Source organism: Rhinolophus sinicus, linkage group LG02 (genome assembly GCF_036562045.2).
Source record: "Rhinolophus sinicus isolate RSC01 linkage group LG02, ASM3656204v1, whole genome shotgun sequence".
Taxonomy (NCBI): domain Eukaryota; kingdom Metazoa; phylum Chordata; class Mammalia; order Chiroptera; family Rhinolophidae; genus Rhinolophus; species Rhinolophus sinicus.
In genome coordinates, this window is record NC_133752.1 from 196,375,132 (window position 1) to 196,397,165 (window position 22,034).

At 55.1% G+C, this 22,034-nt stretch overlaps 2 protein-coding genes and 1 long non-coding RNA gene across 4 annotated transcripts in view; 2 read left to right on the plus strand and 1 right to left on the minus strand.

The window, feature by feature from the left end:
- Window positions 1-5,747, plus strand: part of PARVB (parvin beta) — a 90,962-nt gene extending 85,215 nt beyond the window's left edge. For both annotated transcript variants that reach the window (XM_074326524.1, XM_074326522.1), the window contains exons 12-13: window positions 2,976-3,048; window positions 4,063-5,747. In XM_074326524.1, coding sequence (XP_074182625.1) covers window positions 2,976-3,048; window positions 4,063-4,139 — 150 coding nt within the window. In that variant the 3' untranslated portion in view covers window positions 4,140-5,747. The remainder of the gene's footprint in view (window positions 1-2,975; window positions 3,049-4,062) is intronic.
- A 4,508-nt stretch (window positions 5,748-10,255) lies between these two features.
- LOC141570200 (uncharacterized) lies at window positions 10,256-12,013 on the minus strand. The gene is made up of 2 exons (XR_012494171.1): window positions 10,739-12,013; window positions 10,256-10,560 (listed from the first exon to the last, which is right to left on the minus strand). It is a non-coding gene; the product is annotated as an uncharacterized LOC141570200 (long non-coding RNA).
- A 16-nt stretch (window positions 12,014-12,029) lies between these two features.
- PARVG (parvin gamma) overlaps window positions 12,030-22,034 on the plus strand; it is a 20,519-nt gene continuing 10,514 nt past the window's right edge. The window contains exons 1-8 of the mRNA XM_074324945.1: window positions 12,030-12,943; window positions 14,685-14,767; window positions 15,503-15,567; window positions 17,019-17,121; window positions 18,105-18,245; window positions 19,226-19,341; window positions 20,442-20,497; window positions 21,259-21,262. Of these exons, the coding sequence (XP_074181046.1) occupies window positions 14,701-14,767; window positions 15,503-15,567; window positions 17,019-17,121; window positions 18,105-18,245; window positions 19,226-19,341; window positions 20,442-20,497; window positions 21,259-21,262 (552 nt within the window). The 5' untranslated portion in view covers window positions 12,030-12,943; window positions 14,685-14,700. The remainder of the gene's footprint in view (window positions 12,944-14,684; window positions 14,768-15,502; window positions 15,568-17,018; window positions 17,122-18,104; window positions 18,246-19,225; window positions 19,342-20,441; window positions 20,498-21,258; window positions 21,263-22,034) is intronic.

Sequence of the window (22,034 nt, forward strand, 5' to 3'; positions counted from 1 at the left end):
TTCTTGAATATGTATATTTGTCATTCCTATGGATTGTTTCTAGGAAAATTCCCAAACAGGCTTGTTTGGATCCACGGGCCTAACTTTTACATTTAGGTTGCTGTACGTGACCTGTGTGACCGGGGGTTTTGCCTCCTGCCCCGGGGCCTCCTGAGGTTCAGCCGTCTGGCAGTATTTAGTGCGTCACCTTTGGAAACTTGGTGTATGGACTGACCATATTGCTTTGGACACACGGACATATGTCATTTTGTTTTCCCAAGGTGCTAGACCTGTGAGTCAGAGAGGCAGACAATGCAGGCGGAGGTGACAGCCAGAGAAACCTCCAAAAATGGGGCAGTGTTTATCAGTCTGCCCACTTCTGACACCTGGCAGGCTGTTTGCTCATGGCCAAGTGTTCCCGTCTTGCCTGCTGAGGTGGAATCAGAACAGATGAGACAGGTCCTGGCACGTTAGCGGCCACAGAGAATGGTGAGAGTTTGAACGAGAGCAGAGGGAAGCAGCAAAGCTGCGGGACCCGTCAGGAAACGTGGCTGTGGTGCTGTCCTTCTGGGAACCCGAACACAGTTTGGGGAAGAGGCACGTGCATTTCCAGGCCCGACCTGGCTGGCGGCAGAAGTATTGTTTTGGAGAGAGCTTTTCTTGGTTCAAATTAATGAGAATGCTGGCGAGAATGGTGAAGTTCTCCAGGCCATCTGGAATTGGGCTTCTTTCTGAAACAGGTTCTGTGCAAATGATGGGCCGTCACCTCCCAGCCCAGCCTGCTTCCCTTTGAAATGGGGATGAAAGCCTTTGTCAGTCACTTCCCGGCCTGGGAGGCCTGAGGCCTCTGAATGGGGGCCACAAAGGGAAGGCTGTGTGAGGGCAGCACGGTGGTAGCCTGCTCACCCTGGAGAAGGGACATATCTGGTGGTGTCTGGGGGCAGCTGTGGGAGCTCTCCTAGGGGGATGAGGATTGTGGGGGTTCCTCATCTCGCCCCAGTGTGTCCCTTCCCCTCACAGAGCAGGTGGGAAGTTCTTCGTGAGCCGAGACATTTATCAACCTCCTGGTCCGCCTGACCCCCTCACAGGTGGTGGTGTTTCCCCACTGCATAGACCAGAACCCACTTCAGGCTGGTCCCAACCCCCAGGGCAGTGGTGACATGGCCCAGAGGGACCGCTTACTGAGTATCTTCCAGGGGCCCTGAGAGGCGTCATGCTCCGACAGTCGGAACCTTTGCAGCAGCAGGAGGAAATTGGGGTTCAGGGACCGCAATCGGAGATGCATCGTGGGCCTGTATTTTTAAACAACTGTATTGGATTAAAAAAAAAATGAGACAGGACAGCTCAGACCCTTAAGTTTGTGCAAACAGAGGAGAGGCGCCTCTCGAACTGTCTCAGAGGCTTGGGCACCACCCACGGATTTTTGTTACAGCCACCGTGTCTTACTGTGCTGGCCATTTTGCTAAGTACCTGTGCCCATCGGTCATCTTTCTGGAAGATTCCACAGTGTCCCCCCAACCCCTTCCCCAGAGTCTACTGTGTCTTAGAGGCTTGGAGGTTATTCCTAGAAGCAAATATCAGAAAGCGGCTTTAGTTTCAAGGTCCTTTCTCCTGTGTCCCCTTATTGATTCCCTCTGTCCCCACCGAAAAGGAAACGGAATCTCAGGAGGGCCCAAGACAGCCCAAGGTCACACGGTCAGCAGGGGCAGAGCCAGAAGAGCCCCTTCTATTCTGGAACCTTCTAAGCTTCTCTCGCCTGGCCAGGTTCTCCAAAACCCTTTGAATGGCAGAGAAAGAGAGAACTTCAGGGTGGCCTGCTCTGTGGCTGGCTCTGGCAGCTGTGGCGTGGGGCTTAGGGGTTGGCATGCGGCCTGGTCGTCATGGGCCAGGGGCTGTCACAGTCAGGGAGGGTGTCCCCAAAGCCCTGTCGGGAGCTGCCTGCTGTTGTCTCTGCCCTGTCGGGGGCCCTGGCTCAGGACACGCTTCTCTCCTGGGGCACAGGAGGTGGCTGGGGGTGAAGGCATGGCTCTGACAGATAACAAGAGGCAGCTGGTGGCCATTTACTGTCGGGCTGTTTCCTCAGACTGAGAGGAAAGCAGAAGGAAAATCTTATTTCAACACAAGCCACTGCTGGGCTGAGTGGCTGTGAAGTGGACTTGGAAGGAAGTGTCTCCTGAACTGTCCTCCCCGTGGGGCAGGGTGGGTTTCATGACCTACCCATGCTCCACGCTGAGCAGTTTCAAGGAGCCATCCCCCCCCCCCGGGGTACGGGTGCCAGAGGGGACATTCCTCCCACCAATGACCTGCCTGTGCTCGGGGGAAGGATCCTTCAGGCCAAGGGGCCCATGGAAGAGGCCCTGAGAGAACGTCTGTTCCCAAGTTGGGCTGACAGCCTAGACCTGTCTCTTCTTCCTGCTTCTCCTTCTTTGCCATCCTGTCTCTTTCCCCTTGATTCAAAGTCTGCTGTGCACGTGCAGATTAGATGATCTGGATGGTGGAGAGCTGGTGGCGGACGGAGCAGGAAGCTGTAGGAGAAAAGGCTGCTCTATGCTGGGGACAGTGCACAGGGCTGGGTGCCTCTGGGAAGTGGCTTGTCTTCTCTGAGCCTCCGTTTCCTTATCTGTAAAATGGGGTCACTGTCACTTCTCATCATTGGACGTGCTGGTGGCCTGGAGCAGAGCAGGCATGCAGGGACCCCCGAGCCTCGAGGGCAGGCTCTGTGCCTTCCTCCTTGCATGTCCCAGCGGCCCCCTGGTCACTGGTGAGGGGACTAAGGACCACCCAGGGAATGTGTTGCCCTCAGCAGACATCGACACCCTCCCTCTGCCCACCCGTGCCCTGCGCTGGGCATGCTGGGTCCTCATGGGCATAGTAGTTCCAAAGGTCCACTCCGTCCACACTCGCTCCCATCCTGTCCTTTCAGAGGGAAAGCAGTGGGCAGCGGGCAGGCCTGGGGGCAGCTTTGGCCCCGGTGCTAACTCTGGTGTCCTTGGCAGGTCCACAACGTGTCTTTTGCCTTTGAGCTGATGCTGGACGCAGGGCTCATGAAACCCAAGGCTCGGCCTGAAGGTAAAGCCCCAACCAGGTGCCCTCGGGGAGAGTCAGGGGCAGGGCAGGGAAGTCAGCCTGGTGTCCGAGGGGACGGGAAAGCCAGGCCCATCTCTCCCGATGAGACCCCGAGTGAGTGGCTTGCAGGCCAGGCTCTGATGACCCCCAGTTCCCCACCCTCCCCGTGCTCCTGGTTTTGGGGACCAAGACGACTGTGCTGACACAGCCACCAATGCTGGTTCTTTAGAATCCATTTGACTCGGAGGCTGTGGCCTTCGGATTTAATTGCCTCTCCGGGTGCCTTGAGCTGGCGACGCTGTTTCATGCCTGAAAGGATACGAAAGGCTCACTGCCATTGAATGACTGTCGGGCGGGAGGTGTTCCTTACCCTCCACACGCCCACCCTAGGAGGCTCACCAGCCACCATTTAAGGGACAGGAATTCTATCCTGTGACCCAGGAGCCACAGCCCTCCCTAAGCCCCCTGTCTGAGGTCACAGGGTATGTGAGGACAAGAACTAGATCCCGCCTCCCAGAGGACAGGTCCCCTTCCCATCAAAGAAGGTGTCCCAGACTGACTGGGCACTGAGGGAGCTGTCAGCCCTAAAGTGTCCTGCGGCAGGCCACGTCATGTGCCCAGCCTGGAGGGGTAGGACAGCAGCTGCCACCCTGCCCTGCCCTGCCCCAGGAGGCCTGGTCTTGCCGCAGGCCAGCGGTCCTGGCACAGGTTAGCCCGTGGGTGTTTGGTCCCCAGGAAATGTCCTCGGCTGTTGTAGACCCCACATCACTGAGACGCTGCCGTCCTCAGACTTGTCCCAATGCAAATCCTAGAGGGGATGTCGGAGCGCCCTGTCCTGGCCACCCCACGTGCTCATCCTACTGGGGATGGCATTGCCCAGAGCGTCCTGGACGTCTTCACACAGCAGCTCTTTGCTGGGGACACAGCGCCTGTCCCACGTGACCCCCAAGGGGCGGCACCAGGGCTCCAGGTGAACTCTCTCGTCCCCACCAACAGTTTCTCTGTTTCCTTCTGCAGATGTGGTGACCCTGGACCTGAAATCCACCCTGAGGGTTCTTTACAACCTGTTCACCAAGTACAAGAACATGGAGTGACGCTGGGGCAGCGGAGACTGTGGCGGGGACGTCCCCTGTGCTCCGCTGTCCAGGGAGGCGGGCACTGGGCTTCCCCTCCAAGCCCGTGGTTGGCCCCCACCCCTACCCCTTTATCTGGTTGTTGCTCTTTATCTCTTTTCTGTGTAATTTGAAATGCAGGGTTCTAAACGCGTGCTTGTGTCTGAGGCCTCCCTCACCTGGGAGTCCACGGTGCTGAGTCACTGGTTATCAGCTGGATCAAAAAATGAAAAAGAGAAAGCCCATGGGAGGGGGCGCCCTGCATTCCATTTGGTGGCACAATTAACCATCACAGGCGATGAGAAAGTCACCGTCAGCCTGCCTGTTCTGGCAGAATCCCTTGGGAGGGCTCTCCTTGGAATGGAAGCCTTTTTAGTCAAGTGTTTTTGCAGTTTTAATAAGTCCCAGAGGCTTTCGCTGTGACAGGCACGTCTGCCACACATTCCTGCTTCTTGGCCACTCAGTGTTGTTTTCGTTTAGTGTTGTTTTCAAACATCTAAGACACAGACGACCCCACTGCCACAGCCCACAGAGGGAAGGATTTGCTGAAGGCATTTCTTTATTTCTTGCTACCCAGTGGGGTGGGTCAGAACTGGCTCTAAGATGCAGCTGGCAACAACCCCACTGGAAGTTTCCCATCGCAGGGCCCCTGTCTGGGGATGAACGCATTTTTAAAAACTTAAAAAGCAGTGTATGTTCATTTGCTTGGGCTGCTGTAACAAAGCACCACCGACTAGGGGGCTTAGATAACAGAAATGTATTCGCTCACAGCTCTGGGGGCTGGAAATTCTAGATCAAGGTTTCGGCAGGGTTGGTTCTCCTGGCGCCGTCTTCCACGTGTTCTCACATGGTCGTGCCTGTGTGTGTGTCTGTGTCCTGATCGCTTTTCCTTCTAAGGACACTGGTCCTATTGGGTCAGGGCCCATCCCACTGACCTCATTTCACCTTAATCACCTCTTTAAAGACTCCATCTCTAAATAGTCATGTTCTGAGGTCCTGGGGGTTAGGGCTTCAACATATGGATTCTGGGAGGGCCCCATTCAGCCCATGACAGGGAGATGAGGTGTTTATCTCACTCCTGTCCGAGTCGTGGCTTCCAAGCCCCTTTGGCATGTCTCCTTGGGTTGCCTGTAAAAGGAAATGCTGGTCACTTCTCTACGTGCTGTTCACCCCGGCTCACCTTGGCTCAGGAGAGAAACGGGGATCTATCGGCTGGGTCTCAGGTGGTTTCTGCATGGTTTCCTCCCAAACCTCCTTCCCCAGCTCCCAGCTGGGGCTTATGACGTGCCAGCACCCTGGAGACCCTGCACATCGCCCTCCTTTGGGCCTTTCCCATCTCTTCAATTTTTACCTTCCCGCTGTAGATCAGAGCTGCTGAGTGAGTTGTTCCTATCAAATTGAATGCAAACTCTCAAGATTTAGAAAAGAGTTTAATATTCTGTCTCCGCTCTGACTGCTTCCAGGCTGGGGATGGCTTCAGAATAGCCGTTTGGTTGGAGGTGTTTTCCCAGCAGGGGAAAGAAATAATTAAAATGGCATTATGTTGTCTCCTGCAGGATGAGTGACATTAAAGAACAACATTGAACAATGGCTGAGGCTGGAATGTTCTGTGCCACTTTGTTTACTCACATGGGATCACAGCATCTGGGGCTGGTGGGCCCACCCAGTGGGCTGGTTCACAGGTGGGCTTGGCAAGGGTGTCACCGATCTCTGGGGGCCGTGGCGAGGGTTGACGGAGGCAAGGGCAGGATTTGGAAAGAACACAGCCTCGGGGGCTTCAGCTCAGGGGTGCTCTGCCCATTCTGTGCCATGAAGGGGAGGAAATGGGGGCGCTCAGCTTCCCAAGGCAGCGAGCCCACTAAACCCCCTGTGTTTCGAGTGGGAGAGAGAAAGAAATACTAAGACATGGGGAAACTATGCTTGAGGCTGTGGTTCCAGCAGAGGGTGTTATCTTTTATCCAAATTATTTTTTTCAAGTTGGTTTGAAGGCGTGGGTGTGCCTCCTACACACCAGTGAAGGCCCCCCCTACTCTGTATGCATCTCATTTTTCTCCCTTCACTGTCCAGTGTGGATCAGAATTCAAAGCATTGCCTGGACGGATGCATCGGGAGCCAGTTCTGAGGCAGAAGTTGGGTGACCTCTGCTGTGGGGAATGAGTCCTTCTGGGTGATCAACCCAGCGTCCCTATTGGCTTGGGGACAATAGTTGTCTGGGCATGAATTCCAGGGCCGGGGATGCTGGAGCATCTTCTTGGGGGTAGCTCGGGTAGCAGAAAAAAACCTTAATTCTGGAAAGTTCTGGAACCTTTTCTCGTGGGCTGACCCACATTATCAGCGCATTGTTTTTCTCTGAAGAGGAACCCGGTCTACAGGAACTGAGTGAAAGCAAGATTGGGCTCTGTGCAACCGAGAGTGAACTACTTCTCTGCTTTTATCCTTCTCGGGCATGTCTCCCCCCACCCCCACTGGCCTGGGGGCACCGGCTTGCAGCTCTGTTTCCTCTTCAACATCCACACACAATATGCAGGCATCAGCCCAGCAACCATGTGCTCCAGGGCCCTGATTGGGTGTGTCAAGGAGCTCTGTTGTTTTAAAGCAGCTGAATCCTCTTTTCACCCCCTTTGTGGGCCGGTATTTTATTGTATTTTTAATTGCTTTAAGCGATGTTTACTTTGGGTATTAAATGAAAGTCTCTCAAACCCTGGCCGTGGTTGACCTGGCCCTCCCGGCGGCTGCCCCCGGAAGTGGCCCCTTGGGCCAGCGTCCTTTGCTGCAGACAGACGTGCCCTAAGCCAAGGACTCAAGTTAGGAAAATACTGTGTGGTGTGAACAGCGTGCTGTTATTTATTCCAATAAAGAACTCATGAACATGGGGCTGTCTGCTGCCTGTTTGGCTGTGATTTGTCCGTTCGTGTATTTGGCCGCCATTGGTGGTGGCAGCTCAGGGCTCGGTAGAGGGCCACTTGCTTCCAGCACAGCCCTCCCTGCTCCCCAGAGCTTCCGCTCAGACGAGGACGCGGGCAGGAGGGAGCTCACAGCCCTGTGTGGGGACAGGGCCCCCACCGGCTGAGGCTGAGGGTTTCATGGCGTGAGCCACCGGCTGAGGCTGAGGGTTTCATGGGCGTGAGCCACCGGGAACAGAGGTTGGCACAGTCTCAGCAGTGGATGAGTGATAATGAAGAACAGATCAGCCCATTCGCCTGGTTCCAAACCCGAGCGGGAGCCGCCCGTGGGCCATGGGTACAGGCCCGATAGAAGTGCTGCTACAGGGAGACTGGCTCCCTAGGCTTTGGGACGAGGGACACCTAGGTAACCCAAGACGGTGCCCACATCATGCTCCACGCTGGCTCTGCTGTAAACCTTCCCTGCAGAAGTCATGGGAGGCTTTGGGTGCATTGAACTTTTCCTACGAAATGTTAAAATTGTGACTATTAAAGTGTGTCAAGCCTGGAGAGCAAGGCAACAGTGCTATGAAAAAACATTGAAAATGACAAACTGCTGCTGGAAAGAACCTGGGCTTTGGGGAAGCACTTGGGTTCTAATCCGGCTTTGCTCCCGATTGGGACTGCTGGCGAGTTAATTAACCCACTTTGCAGAGTGACCGTCTCATCAAATTCACCCCTCCCTTAAAATCAGGATATTTGGCAGTGTCTGGAGACAGTTTGGGTTGTCACTCTGTGTGTGTGTGTGGGGGGGGTCGGGGAGGGGCACTGGCACATAGTGGGTTGTTCCTAGGTTGCTGCGAAACATCCTACAATATATAAGACAGGCTCCTCTCCCCTACAGAGTTCCCCTGGGGCCAGGAGGGGAGGGGGTGGGGGGGAGGTAAATGTCCATTGTGCTGAGACTGAGAAATCTCTGGGTCCTGAGCCAGCCGGTGTCAGACTGTGGTTTTATTGGGTGAGATTATCTAGTAATATTCATGAGGACAAAGCGCCATGCCTTGCGATGTCAGCTTTTTCAGGCCAGCAGTGGCAGTTGGTCCTGTTCAGGGGACATTCACCGAGGGTTTGGTTCATTCTAGGCCTCTGCCCTTGAGCCTTGGAGAGACAACCATGTAGATAATTCACAGGGTGAACTGGATGAGGAGGGGTCCAGGGTGTGGCGGGGAGAGGTTGAAGCTGGGGGTGGGGGGGGACAGTGCCTTCTGGAGGAGGAATGAGAAGGGAGGGAGGCCTTGCGTGCTCTAATCCCTCTTTAATACAAGTTGTTTTGCCTCCTTTCTTCTGGGTTGATACCCCTGGTGTGAGCAGCACACTGTCAGGAAACGCTAGGAATTCAGCCTCTGCTGGGGGGTGGGGAATCTCTGCTTTGTCAGGGCCCCTTGTGGCCAGTGTGTGGGGAACTGTGACATTACATGACCACTTGCCCTCAGCTGAATTTGTAGGCACTGAAATTTAGAAAAGGGCCTTCTGAGGTCATCTCTTGTAATCCGTTCCCAGGCAGGGACAAGCTCAGCACTGTCCCCGAGAGAAGGTCACCACCACTGCAGGGACTGAAACTGTAAGGACAACGTCTTGTGGTGGGGAAGCTCGAGTGTTGTCAGGTTTCATTTTAAGTGGAAATTTACTCTTTAGGCATAATTTGGTTCAATAAATGGTTATTATCCTCACTGGCTTCCAGGGTTCAGCTTTACCCTGAGGCAGGCGTGTGGGGACCCTCTTGAGCCCAACACGGGAGGAACTTGAACGTTTGTATTTATTGAGGGCCTGCTGTGTGCCAAGCTGGGGCCTGGGTGTAGCGGGGACCAAGCTGACACCGCCGTTGCCTCGGGAACCAGAGAGTGGAGAGGCAGACAGAGAACACGATGAGGTGGATAAGACCCACACAGACGGGCCAAGTGAGACAGTGATGTATGAATGAAGTAGAGGCGATGGAGAGACCGGAGGCAGAGGGATTAGAGTGAAGACCCACGGTCAGCGTGTCCGCAAACACTCCATCTGTGTAATAGCATGGGCTATGCCAGGTGCAGCAACTTGAATTTCATTTGGGAGGGATTGTCCCAAGGTGCCCAGATGAATAGGTCACTAGGTAGTGAGCGTCTCGATTTGCACGCACGTGTCCCTACGAAGCAGCAAGAGCTAACCTAGGCACCCACCTTGCCATAGATGAATAAAGGCTGCCCTTTGGCCTCTGCCATTCTGAAATGACCTCAATTCCACTGAAACTGGGGAGCCCATGTCAATGGTGGCATCTCCCAATGTCATTCTTGGGCTACAGAGCCACTCCAGAGCTTTTCCCTATATCCCAGTGTCCTCTGGGTCTTCTCAGGGGAGACATCACATACGACAAATCCTCTCAACTAGCCCTCTCCTTCAACATCCCATTTCCACTCAACAGAGGCCCAAGCCAAGTCCACGTTCAGTAACCAACCTAGCAAGCCGTTCAGAACCACTCCCGGCTGCTTCTGCTCATGCCCCTGAACTCAGCCTCTGCAGTGAGGGCATTTCTACCCGTGAATACAACCCCATCTGAAAGAGTGTTGCTTCTTCCTTGGCACAACACCCTTACACCCTTTCCCCCACACGTTTCCCCTTTTTCGCTGACGTAAATTAGCAAACGTTTGCAATTTTTAAAAAAAGACATAAGCCTTCTCCTCTCAGCTTTGACTGTGCTTATCTTCGGGGACAGGCTGGAACTGACTGTAGTTATAAGTCAGGGGGCTGGGAAGGGTGACAGGGAAGGGAACGAGACGAAGCAGCATCCCCTGGAAAGGCTGTCACCTCAGATGAGGTCATTTTGGGGTTTCCTGGAAGGAGAGCACCCCTCCGGCAGACAAGGGGGGGCAGGGCTCCTCGGACTCGTCTGCAGGTTATTATTCCAATCTCAGAGTCCCTCTCTTCCCCCCCAAAAAATGCCCCACCTTTCACATGGGAAATCTGGGGACCCTGTGGACTTGGTCTGTGTTGCCCTGTACAACCCACTCAGGATTAGACTCTGCATTTGCTTGTCAGCTCGATCAGCCCTGCAGCCCCAAGAGATAAGGGGTTCTTTTAGGGCTACCAGGAGCTCCCTGGGGTCCTAAACATACCTGTGAGGACTGTTCTTTTCCCTGTAAAACTCTTTGGTGTGACCATAGAGAGCAAACACAGCCACTGTCCTTATACAAACCGTGCTTATATTGTGTGCAGAAGTCCCAGCTCCGTCTGCCGAAGCTCGGGATTTAATGGGTGGTTAGTTCTGGGCGGTTACAGGTGATTGTTTGCCACCATGTGCCGTGATCCACTAGAATTCCACTCTCTGGTGATCACTAAATAGATCCCCCCCTGCCTTTAAATCAACTGGAACAAGTAACTGATCACAGATTCCCATCCATGAGGAGATGTAGCCTGCAATGGTTTCGGGTAGCAAATTCTGTAGTAATCAGGGTCCAACTGCAGATAGCTGGAACAACTTTGGTTGCCTGAGACAGAAAGGAATTGGAGACAGGAAGTTAGGTGACTGCAGAGCCATTGGAAGCCGGGAGGAGCAGGCTGAGGACAGGTCCTTAGACTAATACTGCAGGGCTGGCTTCCTCCGCTTGGCCCACGGGGCTGCTGGCTCCAGAAGCACAGATTTGGGGCCAGGTAGTTCCCAGTCACCTCTTCCGATCCACTCTGCACCGTTTTCTGTCCTGACCACGATGGACTGCTGGGCTTTCTTGTCTCTGGATTCCATCTAGATTCCATCTGGATTTGACCCATAGGAGACCCTGGCAGGAAGAAGGTGCGTGGAGGGGAGTGAGATCATTTATTCCTCTGGCCCTGTCCCTCTGCTGGGCCACTGTGGGTGACCGTGGGTTGGCTGTGTCCCTCTACCACAGCCCCTAGCCATCGCGCCCTCTTAGCTTTCCTGTAAACCCCTTTCTGGGCTCCAGAACCCACTTACGCCTCTGTCCCTTTAGGCTTTAAAGTGTAGCAGCTCCCTCATGGGCGAGTCTTGGGGTGCATCACCCTCTCTTCTGGGTTCCCTTAACCCTGCCCAGCAGTCCCTTTATTAAATACTTTCAGTTCCTGCATTTGAGTGTGCCATCTCTTTGCTGCCGGACTTGGTGACACACCTACTCAGCTGTGATCCAGGACTCAGGAAGCTGCCAACACAAGCAGAGGCTCCAGAGCCGTGCCCGCCGGTGACACCTGCCCCAGCAAGACGGACGTCGGCACGGCTGCTTCTCGCCCCACTTTGTCACAAACCCCCATCTGGCACGGGGGCACTGGAAGGGCACAAACTAAATGACGCGTCTCTATGCCTCTGTAACATGGGGACATAATAGTACCAGTAACATCAGCGACCTCAAAATTACGTGTTCTTCATCATCATTACTGACTAAACATGAGCAATTATATCAGTAATACTTGTCAGTTTTGTAACTTCTGGTGAACAACCAACCCCACGTTCCTGCTCCTATGTTCTGCTTGTTTCCATGTCCCGTCTTCTGCCTGACCTGCCCCAGAGAAAGTGGTCTTAGCTTCCTTGTCACCCAGTACAATTTCATCCCGGCTCATGAAGATCCAAGCTCGAGACCCACTCGGGTGTGAGGTGTTCTCTGGCTGTCCTGCCATCCTGGGCTCTCTCCTTGTTGCATTTCAGGCTGTACCTTCCACCTGGACCATTTTCACCCATCTTCTTTAACTGGTAAACGTTGATTCATCCATCAAGGCCCACGTTTCCTTGGGAAAAACTGCTTCATTCTCCAGGCCACGACATCCATCAGTATTTATCCAAGGATCCCACTTTGTGCCAGGCATTGATCTAGGCACTGGGACAAAGGAAACTGTCAGGTCTGTGGTAAGGAGTTGTAGAGAAGACTTACTTTGGATGAGGCAGTTAGGGAAGGCTTCCTGAAGGGGGAGGCAGGCTGCTGGTGAGGATGAGAACAAAGCTGGGGCAGGGGATTCTAGGCAGAGGGAACAGTAAGTGTGAAGAGCCCGAAACAGGAAGGCATGAGGCACTGTCAAGGGACAGAAAGGCGGTCAGTGTAGCTGGGAGGGCGTGAGGGCGGCAGAGGTTAGGAGACAAGGATGGAGGTGTACCAGCAGGTCACGTTGGGACTTACGGGCTGGGCTGTGCACACTGCATTTTATTTTAAGAGCTATTGGATGCCCCTGGTAGGTTTTGAGTGGATTGGGACATGAAGTGGGTCCTCTGGTTGCTTGTGGAGAAAGCAACAACTGGCGGGGTGTTGGAGGGGTGGAGAAGCTCGCAGCCCCGGAGGGTCCAGCCAGGAGGCTGCTGTGCAGTCCAGGTGAGAGGAAGCAGGGCCTGGCCTGCTGGAGGGGTGAGGGTGGAGGGCCGGCCTGGAGGCTGAGGTGACAGTCGCTGATGGTGGGGATGTGGAGGCCTCAGGGAAAGCTGACTCCCGGCCTCTGGCCTCAGTAGCTGGGTGGCTGGCGCTGCCATGTGGAGACGGGAACGCGGGAGGAACTGGTTTGGTTTGCGTAGCGGGGAGGGGAGGGGGAGAGAAAGAAGAAAGAATTAAATTTGAGTTGCCTGAGAGGCATGTAAGGGGCCAGGAGGTGGGGCTGGGTCGTGGGGCTCCCAGGGAAGAGCTTTCCGGTAGGTCTGTGGTGGCATTGCTTTCAAAGCATCAGACCTGCAGCCAGCGGGAGGAAGCGGCCTGCAGACACAGCCCAGCAGGCCCTGCAGAAGCCACAGCCCCAGAGGAAGTGAGCAGCTTGGCCCCTGCCTCCCAGCGGCCTCTGCAGCCCCCTGCTGACCTAGGGAACCCGGAACCTGCTTCTGTTTAGAACCCGGGACCACCACAGGAGCTCGTGGTCTTCATTTCCTTTTGCGGAGTAAGCACCCAGGTAAGTCCTCCTGGCATCTCAGCTGGCGGGAGGCCTCGGCCACTCGGGCTTTCTGTCTGTCCCTAAGGCTTGAGAGTTGGAGCTCACACAGGGAGGGCTCGAGAGGCCCCAGGAAACTGAGCCCAGATTGCAGTCTCAGCTGAGGGGGCCGGCAACGTGGTCTCCTGAGTCCCGTGATCAGGGGCGGCCATTCTTTCCTCCCCAGAGGCCCCGACACGCAGAAGGGCACTGCCCTACCTCTTGTGTAGCCAGGTGAAAGATTCCCCATTCCACCATGTCATCTCCCATGAGCTCATCCAACGCCTGGGGAAGAAAGGTCATCCCTAGTCTTCAGAGGAAAAACTGAGGGCCGCGTCAGGGAAGGGACTGCCCGGGCTCCTGAGGGCTCGAGGAGGTCCCAGCTCTGTGTCCACTGGGCTGCCTTTGGCCAGCATGGACTCCAGCCTCTCCTTGTAAAGAAGCGTCAGGACTAGCGAGGGGAGGGGGTTTGCCCAAAGTCACACAGCCAGAATGAGGAAGAAGAGCCAGCCTGGGGCCCAGGCTCCCTAACGCCCAGGCTGGCTTTTTCCTCTTCTCTGGCCACAGCCCACAAACCGAATCCTGGTGTCCAATAAGAGGCTTGGTGATTCAGGGGCCAGGTCTGTTCAGCGACTCTGTTCTCCCCACTTCCCACTTCAGGACAGGACGGACCCCCGGTGTCCCCAGGCTGGCTGCTAGTGTGATGGGGTGGCCCCAGCCCCGCAAATGCCTCCTTCTCACCACAGCTCCAGACCCTGCTGCTCCGGCCAGGCCTCCTGGGGGCTGGAGCTGACCAGCTATGCTGCATGACACCCTGCCCAGATGTCTGTTAAGGGTTAGAAATCCTGCGGAAGACCAGGGGCTGAAGAGAGAGAAGGCGGGAGGGCAGGCTGCCACCCAAGTAGGAGAGGAAGTGAGCTAGGGGAACAGAAAGGAGGTGCAGCCACCCATCCAGGCCTGGGGCGAGCCCAGCACCCTCCTATAGCAAGGAAGTGACACAGTGAAAGTGTCTCACTGGCATGAGCAATGAAACCCCCAAACTACCCCGACAGAGAGCCTCGTTCAGAATCCAGGTGGGGCCAGGCTGGGCCAGGCCACCCTCTGAGAGCCCAGCCTGCACAGAGAGGGGGACAAGTCCAGGGACAGCTTCAGTCCGCTCACTCGAAGGCTGGTGGTGCTGCTCTGTTACCACCCGTCTCTGGCTCAGTGGCCCAGAGAGCTCAATCTTAGAGCCCTGCCCCCTCCTCCATGGGAGCTCAGGGTCTATAAATATCATCCATCAGTGTGTTCACCCAAACCAGCCCCCACACGCTCCCCCCCACAGGCCCTCCCAGGTTTCCTTCTTGAGCCCAGGGTCTCCTGGATGGGACAAGCTCTGAGGAGGGTCTGCCCCTCCTTTGTCCTGGGGGAAGGGTGGGGGCTTCCTGTGTGCTGCAGGAGAGCAGTGGGGGTGCCACTCTGTGCCTGGCTGAGGCGCCATTCTCCTGCTGAGCCTGGGCTTGGGCTGTGCCCTCAGCCACGTGCCTTCCTCCACCCGTGTCCTGTGTCCTGCGAGGACGGGCTCCATGCCCCCCTCTCTTCAGGGGCCCTGGCCCCTTGCCTACGCACATAGTGACGTTTCCACAAAGAGCCAGCACGCACCTCTCCCTGTGCCTCTCAATCTGGAAGAAATGACACCGAGTGAGTTTGGACGGTGATGCCCTCTGTCCTCTGCACCCCTCAGGGCTGGCAAGGAAGAGATGGAGCCAGAATCCTTCTACAACCTGCTGCAGCTTCCCAAGGCGGTGGAGGAAGAGCTCCCACAAGGTGCTGTGCCCACGCGGGGTTGCGGGCCGGGTGGGCGGAGAGCGAGGGTCTGCGTCGCCAGAAGCGCAGGCCGTGCCCTCCAGGTCGTCAGCTGAACACCGGGTTCCATTCAGCCTCAGCCTAAGCCTTCCGTTTTATACTTGATACCCCCTCTCCACTTCCGGAACCTTCCGCAGTTATCGCCATGCCCCTTACAACTGCGCATCTCCAGGTTAGGAGTGACGTTAGGAGGGGGCGATGTGTGCCTACCATGTGCCGAGAGCTTCTTCTAGAAGCATCTCATTTATTGCTCTGAGGGTAGGTGCTATTACCTCATTTTTAGAGACAGGAAACTGAGGCACAGAGAGTAACACAGCAGAATAGCAGGAAACTCCTTTAGTAAGTGGGGAGCTGGGGTTCTGAGCCCAAGGAGGGTGGCACCAGAGTTCAGGCTCCACGCCTACTGGTGCACATCTACCCACACCTGCCACCTGGCAGGGTGCAGGGCGACTGGTCCGCTCCCTTCACGCATGTGGGACCAAGCACGTCCTGCAAACCCGTCACTTTGGATGTTTGATGCTCGGTGTGTGTGTGTGTGTGTGTGTGTGTGTGTGTGTGTGTGTGTGTGTGTGTGAAACAGCAGGACCAAATTCCACTTGTGGTCAAGGTGCCAGCTCTATAGGTGACCTGCAGGAAGAGAGCTGCCAGGGCCCTGCAGAGTCCCCACATACATGCCATTCTCACCTCTGATTTCAGGACAAAAGAAGAAATACTTGCCCCCCACTTCCCGGAAGGATCCCAAATTTGAAGACTTACAAAAGGTGCGGCGCCTTCTCTGACCCTGAGTTCTCTGGAGGCAGATTTTCATCTTCTTGGGGTGGGGACAGTGGGCCATCCTGCCCTCCCTGACCTCTGGCTGGGGGGTAGTGACCCCGCAGTTCCTTGGGCTACTTCTTGAATGGCTACGTGAAGGAACCGTTATTGAGCACTGACTGTATACTTTTATATACACGATCCCAGGAAACCTCACAGGGTTGAGAGGGATCTGTTGTCACCTGCATCCCAGGAAGGGGACAACAGTGCTTGGTCAGGTGACCTGACCTGTTGTGGGGCACACAGCTGGCCAGCGACAGAGCTGGGGATTGACTCAGGCTGTGGGCTACAAAGCTGGTCCTGCTCCTTCACTCACTCGGCTGCCATGGCCATGGACAGCTGCCAATGTGGGCAGGAACAGGTGTGGTCACTCAGTTCACGGTTCTCTCCTTGGCTGCAGGACTAGCTGGGCACAGGCTCGGGGCTTCCGTCCTCCTCTGCCCTATTTCTCTAGTCTCCACGTGACCTTTCTATTGCCTCCTCCAGGCAGGCCTCCAGACCTGCACTACTTTACAGCCCCAGAGGATTTGTGACCCATTTTCCATCCCTTCCTGCCTCCCTCCCATTCCCTTACTCTTTCCATTCACCTTTCCCACTGTAAGGCACTGGGACACAGAGTAGACCCAGTGTGGTCCCTTCTGGAAAACTTGGCAGGGTGTTGACATGTCATCTTAGTTTGGATTCCTCAAAAAACTGATCCTGAGATAAGGACACAGGTGCACATAATTGAGTTGGGAGGGGACAATCATGGGAGAGATGGAAGGGAAGTGGGGAAGTGGGGAAATAAGTTGGGGGGGGGAAGGAACCGCCCCTCCTGGTGAGTGTTGGGACAGGTGACGGCTGTGAGAGGTTCAGCCTATGGGGCACCTCTGGACAGCACCTCAGAGAGAGTTCCTACCCAGAGGGAGAAGAGCTGTGTCTTTATACACCAACTCCTGGTTAGCTCAGGGCTGCTCCATTAAAGGGACGGGGCATTACTTCTCTGCTGCTTCTGGCCCTGGAGCACAAGCGGGGTGGGGCTGGTCTCCAAGGGCAGCCCTCAGGTAGAGCTGCAGAGGGGAGCAGCCAGTGTGCATCACAGTGGAAAAGTTTGGTGGCTGGGATGGAACACCAGTAGCTCATGTAACACTTTACACAGGACAAAACAACACTCCCATGGTGCCCAGATCTGTGGTGGAGGGAAGCAGAGCGTCTCGGGAGCCTAGAGCAGGCTAACCCTAACCCAGCCTGAGAGAGCAGGGAGGGTTTCCTGGAGGAGGTGACTTTTGACCGGGCCTTGAAGGAGGGGTGGGAGTCGGCAGGTGGGAGGAGAGCATTCCAGGATGAGGAGGGCACAGAGCCAGGTGAGGGGCCAGGTGAAAAGCGGCCCCTGGGTCAGCGGTCTCCACGGGGCCTGCAGGTACTAATGGAGTGGATCAACGCGGAGCTGCTCCCTGAGCACATTGTGGTCCGCAGCCTGGAGGAGGACATGTTTGACGGGCTCATCCTGCACCACCTTTTCCGTAAGCGGCTGTCCCCCACCTACCCCTCCAGGACCCCACAGAAGTGGGGGGATTCACCTCATCCTCCCACCCCCGGCTGAACGTGGGCCACTGTTCTTGCTTTTTCTGTGCTAAACCTTGGACTCTCCCACCCCACACTGACTCTCAAGCAGTTATGGAGTGCCTGCTGCTTCTCGGCTGCCGGGGATAAGAGAGAAACCCATGTCCCCTCCCCGGGCTGTCCGGGGCTGCTAGCAGGGAAAACAGGCTATTGGTGAGAGCAGCCAGCTGCTAGCGGCAGCGGCTCCTGGCCCCGCAGGCCTTCGCCACCTACCCTCTCCCTTTGCTGGTGTGAGGTTGCGTTGGTCTACATGCCCGTCTTCTGCACAACGCTGGGTGGTCCTGGAGGGAAGGAGTGGGTCTGATTCCGGGGCCAGCCTGGGGCCTGGCCCAGCACCATTTACAGAACCCCACAGAGGGTTACAGAACAATCCCACCAGCCAAGGCAAATGCTTTCTGAACACTTACCACAGGGCAGGTGAGGTTAATCCCCAGAACAGCTCCGAGCCGTTACTATCCCCAGCCGTTACAGATGAGGAAACTGAGGCTCCGAGAGGTCTAGTAACTTGCCTAAGGTCTCACAGTGAAGAAAGCAGGGGAGTTTGGCTTTAACGGCTTGACCACGCTGCCCTGCAGAAAGGAAGTGCACGCAGCTGTGTGGAAGGCTGAGGGGTGGGGCGTGGGGTGGTCAAGGCGAGGCAGGCCAGTGGGAGCCAGCTCAGAGGACCTGGGCTTGCTCAGGCCCCACAGCCCACATGCCCCATGTGTGGAAGGGCAGCATTTCACTACCTGAAAGCTGGCCAGGCTCAGCTGACTGGAGGTAGCGCACTAGCTATGGGTCCCTTGCAGGGGCCCAAACTCTCCTCCCCTCCTCTGCCTTCTCCCACCCTCTCACTGCCTTCTCCCCACCCCTCCTGTCCCATCCTGCCCTCTCCCAAACCCAGAGAAGCTGGCGGGGGTCAAGCTGGACGTGGAGGAGATCGCCTTGACGGCGGTGAGCCAGAGGCGCAAGCTCGAGGTGGTCCTGGAAGCCACCAACCGCAGCCTGCAGGTGGAGAAGCAGCAGGTCAAATGGAGCGTGGACAGTACGTGGGGCCTCAGCTGGGCTGGGGTCTGCGGCAGGGCTGGGGGAGCCCGGGTCCTTTTGCACCAGGGATAGCTTCTCGTTTACCCAGGAGCACGGTTCAGCCACCTTAGTTGTGGGCACAAGCTGGGGACATGGAAGGAGGCAGAAGCCCCAGGCCGGTGCACAGGAACAGACTCCTGTGCACAAACAGCCCTGGGCACTTCTGTTCCCCGAGGCTGTCACTGTAGCCAAACAGATAACGTGAAGGAAAAACACAGGCTTGTTAATAACAGCGGCTACTTACTGAGCTCCAAGTACCATGATGAACCGACCTACCTCGTTAGAGGGGCACTAATGGTCCCATCTCATTAGTTCCTTTAAATTATATCCACAGTGCTTTCTTGCAAGAAATGAGAGCATGCAAAGCACCCAAACTTCCCCACCCCACCCCATTAACAGTTTGGTCTGAATTTCCTGCCATTCCAGTCACCACATTCTCCCCATTTTCTAGACGAGAAACTGAGGCTGAAAGGAGATAAGTGGCTTCTCCTGGGTTGGGTGGCAATGACGTACCAGTTTTCAAACCTGCTTTTTGTTGGGCCATGTGCCGCTGTCTTCACTGCTGTTTAAATTCTCATGTCCAATAGCTGACGGGTATTGAATTACGTCACATTGCACTTAAAGCTAACAAATTGTCTAACCAGCGTCCTGCCGTAGGACAGCACATGGGGTCGTTTCCAATCGTAAACAGCACTTCAGTGAACGGCTCTGTGTCTAACCCCCATGCACATGGTGGGCTGTGTCCTGGGCTATATTCACAGGGGAAAAGTGTGACTGTTTTTCAGTCTAAATATAAATCTGCAGGCCTCTGATTTCCAGAAGGCCAGACACAGGTCTCCTTGGTCTTCAGTGGGTGTTGTGACGCTGAGGCGAACTCCCTGGGGCCCCAGGTTTGGGCGGTCCCCTTGGCTCTGACCTCATACCCCTCTCCCCTCGCAGCTATCTTCCACAAGGACCTGCTGGCCACCTTGCATCTCCTGCTGGCCCTGGCCGAGCGCTTCCAGCCCAACCTGCCCCTCCCAATGGACGTCCAGGTGGAGGTGATAACGATGGAGGTAAGGGCTGGACACGGGCCCCTCACACAGAGCAGCTTCTTGGGTGGACATTGCTATACCCCGGATGGAGGGGTGCTGCATGGGCAGGGGCTGAGCCACGAGAAATAGCAGATCCCCCCAGGACAGCTGTGGGCACTGGGCTGGAGCCATGAGTGGGAGATGCTGTGAACAGAGTGGGGCTGGCCGGGACCCAGCGGGGCCGTGGGAGGTCCCTGGGCTGACCAGTCCCACTTACCACAGCAGATGGCATCTGCCTGGCGGTTTCAGAAAGGTCCTGGCTGATGGCAGCCATGTCACGTGGGCCATAAAGGGTCCATCTGTTTATGGCCTTTCGGGGGCCTTCCCACCACTGAGTCACAGCCCCTGGCCTTGTCACTGTGGTATCATCTCTTTCACTGGCTGATGGCTATGACGATGGTTTCGGGGTTTCTCCACCCCCCAGGGCTCTTTCCAGTACAAACAGACTTGTACAGGAGTCCACGACTTCTCTCTCAGACAGACTCTGAGCACTGCAGATAGGGCCCCTCCCTGCTTTTGCTCCCCGTGATACCCCGGCCTCTGGGTACCCAGCGAGCAGTGGGGCATCCTGTCCCGGGGTTTACCTTTGACTCAACAGAATAAGCCAAGTCTGGCCAAACTCAGGTGAATTCATTCTCACTTTTTTCAAAACCACTGATTAAAATTCTGCACTGAGCAGCTTCGTGGCTTTGTTTATACTTTTTATGTGAATCAGAGGTGACTCCATTCCTTCACTCATTTACTCATTTACTCACTCATCCGTCTGTCTGTCCGTCCATCCATCCATCCATCCCTCCACCCTCTCACTCATCATTCAGTCATTATTCAGATCAACATACGTACATTGATCCCTGTAATCCAGGCATTGGATGAGACTCGGGGATTCCTGGAAAACGAGGCACACACGGTCCCCATCCTCGTGGGGCTCAAGGCTCATGGGAAGAAGGACCACAGTGATGAGACTGCCCAGGAGGCCACCTGAGGAGGGAGTAAAGTGGGTCCCTCAGGGCTGCTTTGGCCTCTAGAGTCTTTGAGCAGCAGATGTGGGATCACTCAATTCCTCCCCGTTTTCCCTTTCTTAGAGCACCAAGAGCGGCCTGAAGTCGGAGAAGTCAGTGGAACAGCTCACTAAATGCAGGTGAGAGAAAGAGCAGGATGCCGGCCTGTGCTTTACAGAGTTGGCCGTGGGCTGCGAGAGAAATCAGAACAGTGGTGATGTTTGTGGGCGGAGTTAGTGAGGGGCTGGGGGTGTGTAAAAATGCACAAGCTATACACTTAGGATTTGTGCATTTTATTGTATGTATAATAACCCCCTGCCCCACAAAAACCTAAAATGGCAACCACCAAAACAACAAAATCCAGACATTTCTAGGTGTGGAAACCTCAGGGGAAGGGGATGAGCTTCTTTGCTGTTTGCTTCCCACGGGGGCCCTGCCTCCTTACAAAGCCGCCAGGAAAAAGACGCCAGTTTCTTTGTCACCCTCACTAAGTCTTATGTAGCAAGAAAGCACAGGTCTGAAGATTTTTTTAACCCTTTGTTTGATTTTTTTTCTCCCCTTTAGCACAGAGAAGGACCAACCCCCGAGTGAGTACTTTTCATAACTTAAGGCAATATTTTTCTATCAGATATGTGTTGAAACAGACCTATAATGATGAAGGGTTAATTGCTGGGCGTTCTCTCATGTTTCCTTTGTGGTCTATATTTGTATCTCAAGCCTTCTTCTGGTACATTTGTCCCTCTTTCTGTCTGTCCGTCATGGGTCATGCTGTTCCTTCTCATCACACCGCTCATATGTGTAGAGAGATTTGTAATTGCCGTTGGTGGTGATGGTGGAGGTAAGTGTGTGGGCTCTGGAGCCAGACGGCCTGGGTTCAAACACCAGTGCTCCTGCTTATTAGCCACGTGAGCTCAGGAAAGTCTCTTAACCTGTCTGTGCCTCAGTTTCCTCATCTGTGAAATGGGGTTAACAATGGCACCCACATCTTAGGCTGGTGATGAGGATAAAAAGATCATTTGTAAATGTGTGCTTAGCACGCGGTGAGGGTTAAATATTGATTGTTCAATAGTGTGGCTGTTGCTTTTGTGACAGCTCTTCATCCATCCACCCACCCATCTACCTACCAGTCCGTCCACCATCCATCCATCATCCATCCATCCACCCATCCATCCACCCGCCAATCCATCCACCATCTATCCACCCACCCATCCACCTGCCAATCCATGCATCCTAACATCATTTTTCTTTCCTAAACCCTCACCACAGAGTTACATCATCTGAAGATGTGGAAATAATGACCTACAAGGGGCTTCTGAGAACAGGGGCAGAGGGAGGCTGAATGGCGGAGGGAAGGAGAAAGGAGATGCAATGGGGGCTGGCGGATGTCTGTGTATGCGTGTGTGGAGGGACAGCATGCGAACACGGCGGGTTGCCCAGGGAGCAGTATTTAATAGGGGCAGCATGAGGATGGGTCACACAGTGAGGGGCAGGGACACAGAGCAGGGCCTCCTCGAACCATTTCTAGCACAGTCATCCTGGGCTAGCCCGTGTCGTCTCAGCCCATATTTGTCTCTCATTCCTGTGAAACAATTTTCCCTTTAGTGACACAATTTCCCTGACCACAAGCCATGAGATCTGGAAGGGACCACTGGTGTTCCCATCGTTATTATTGGTTTA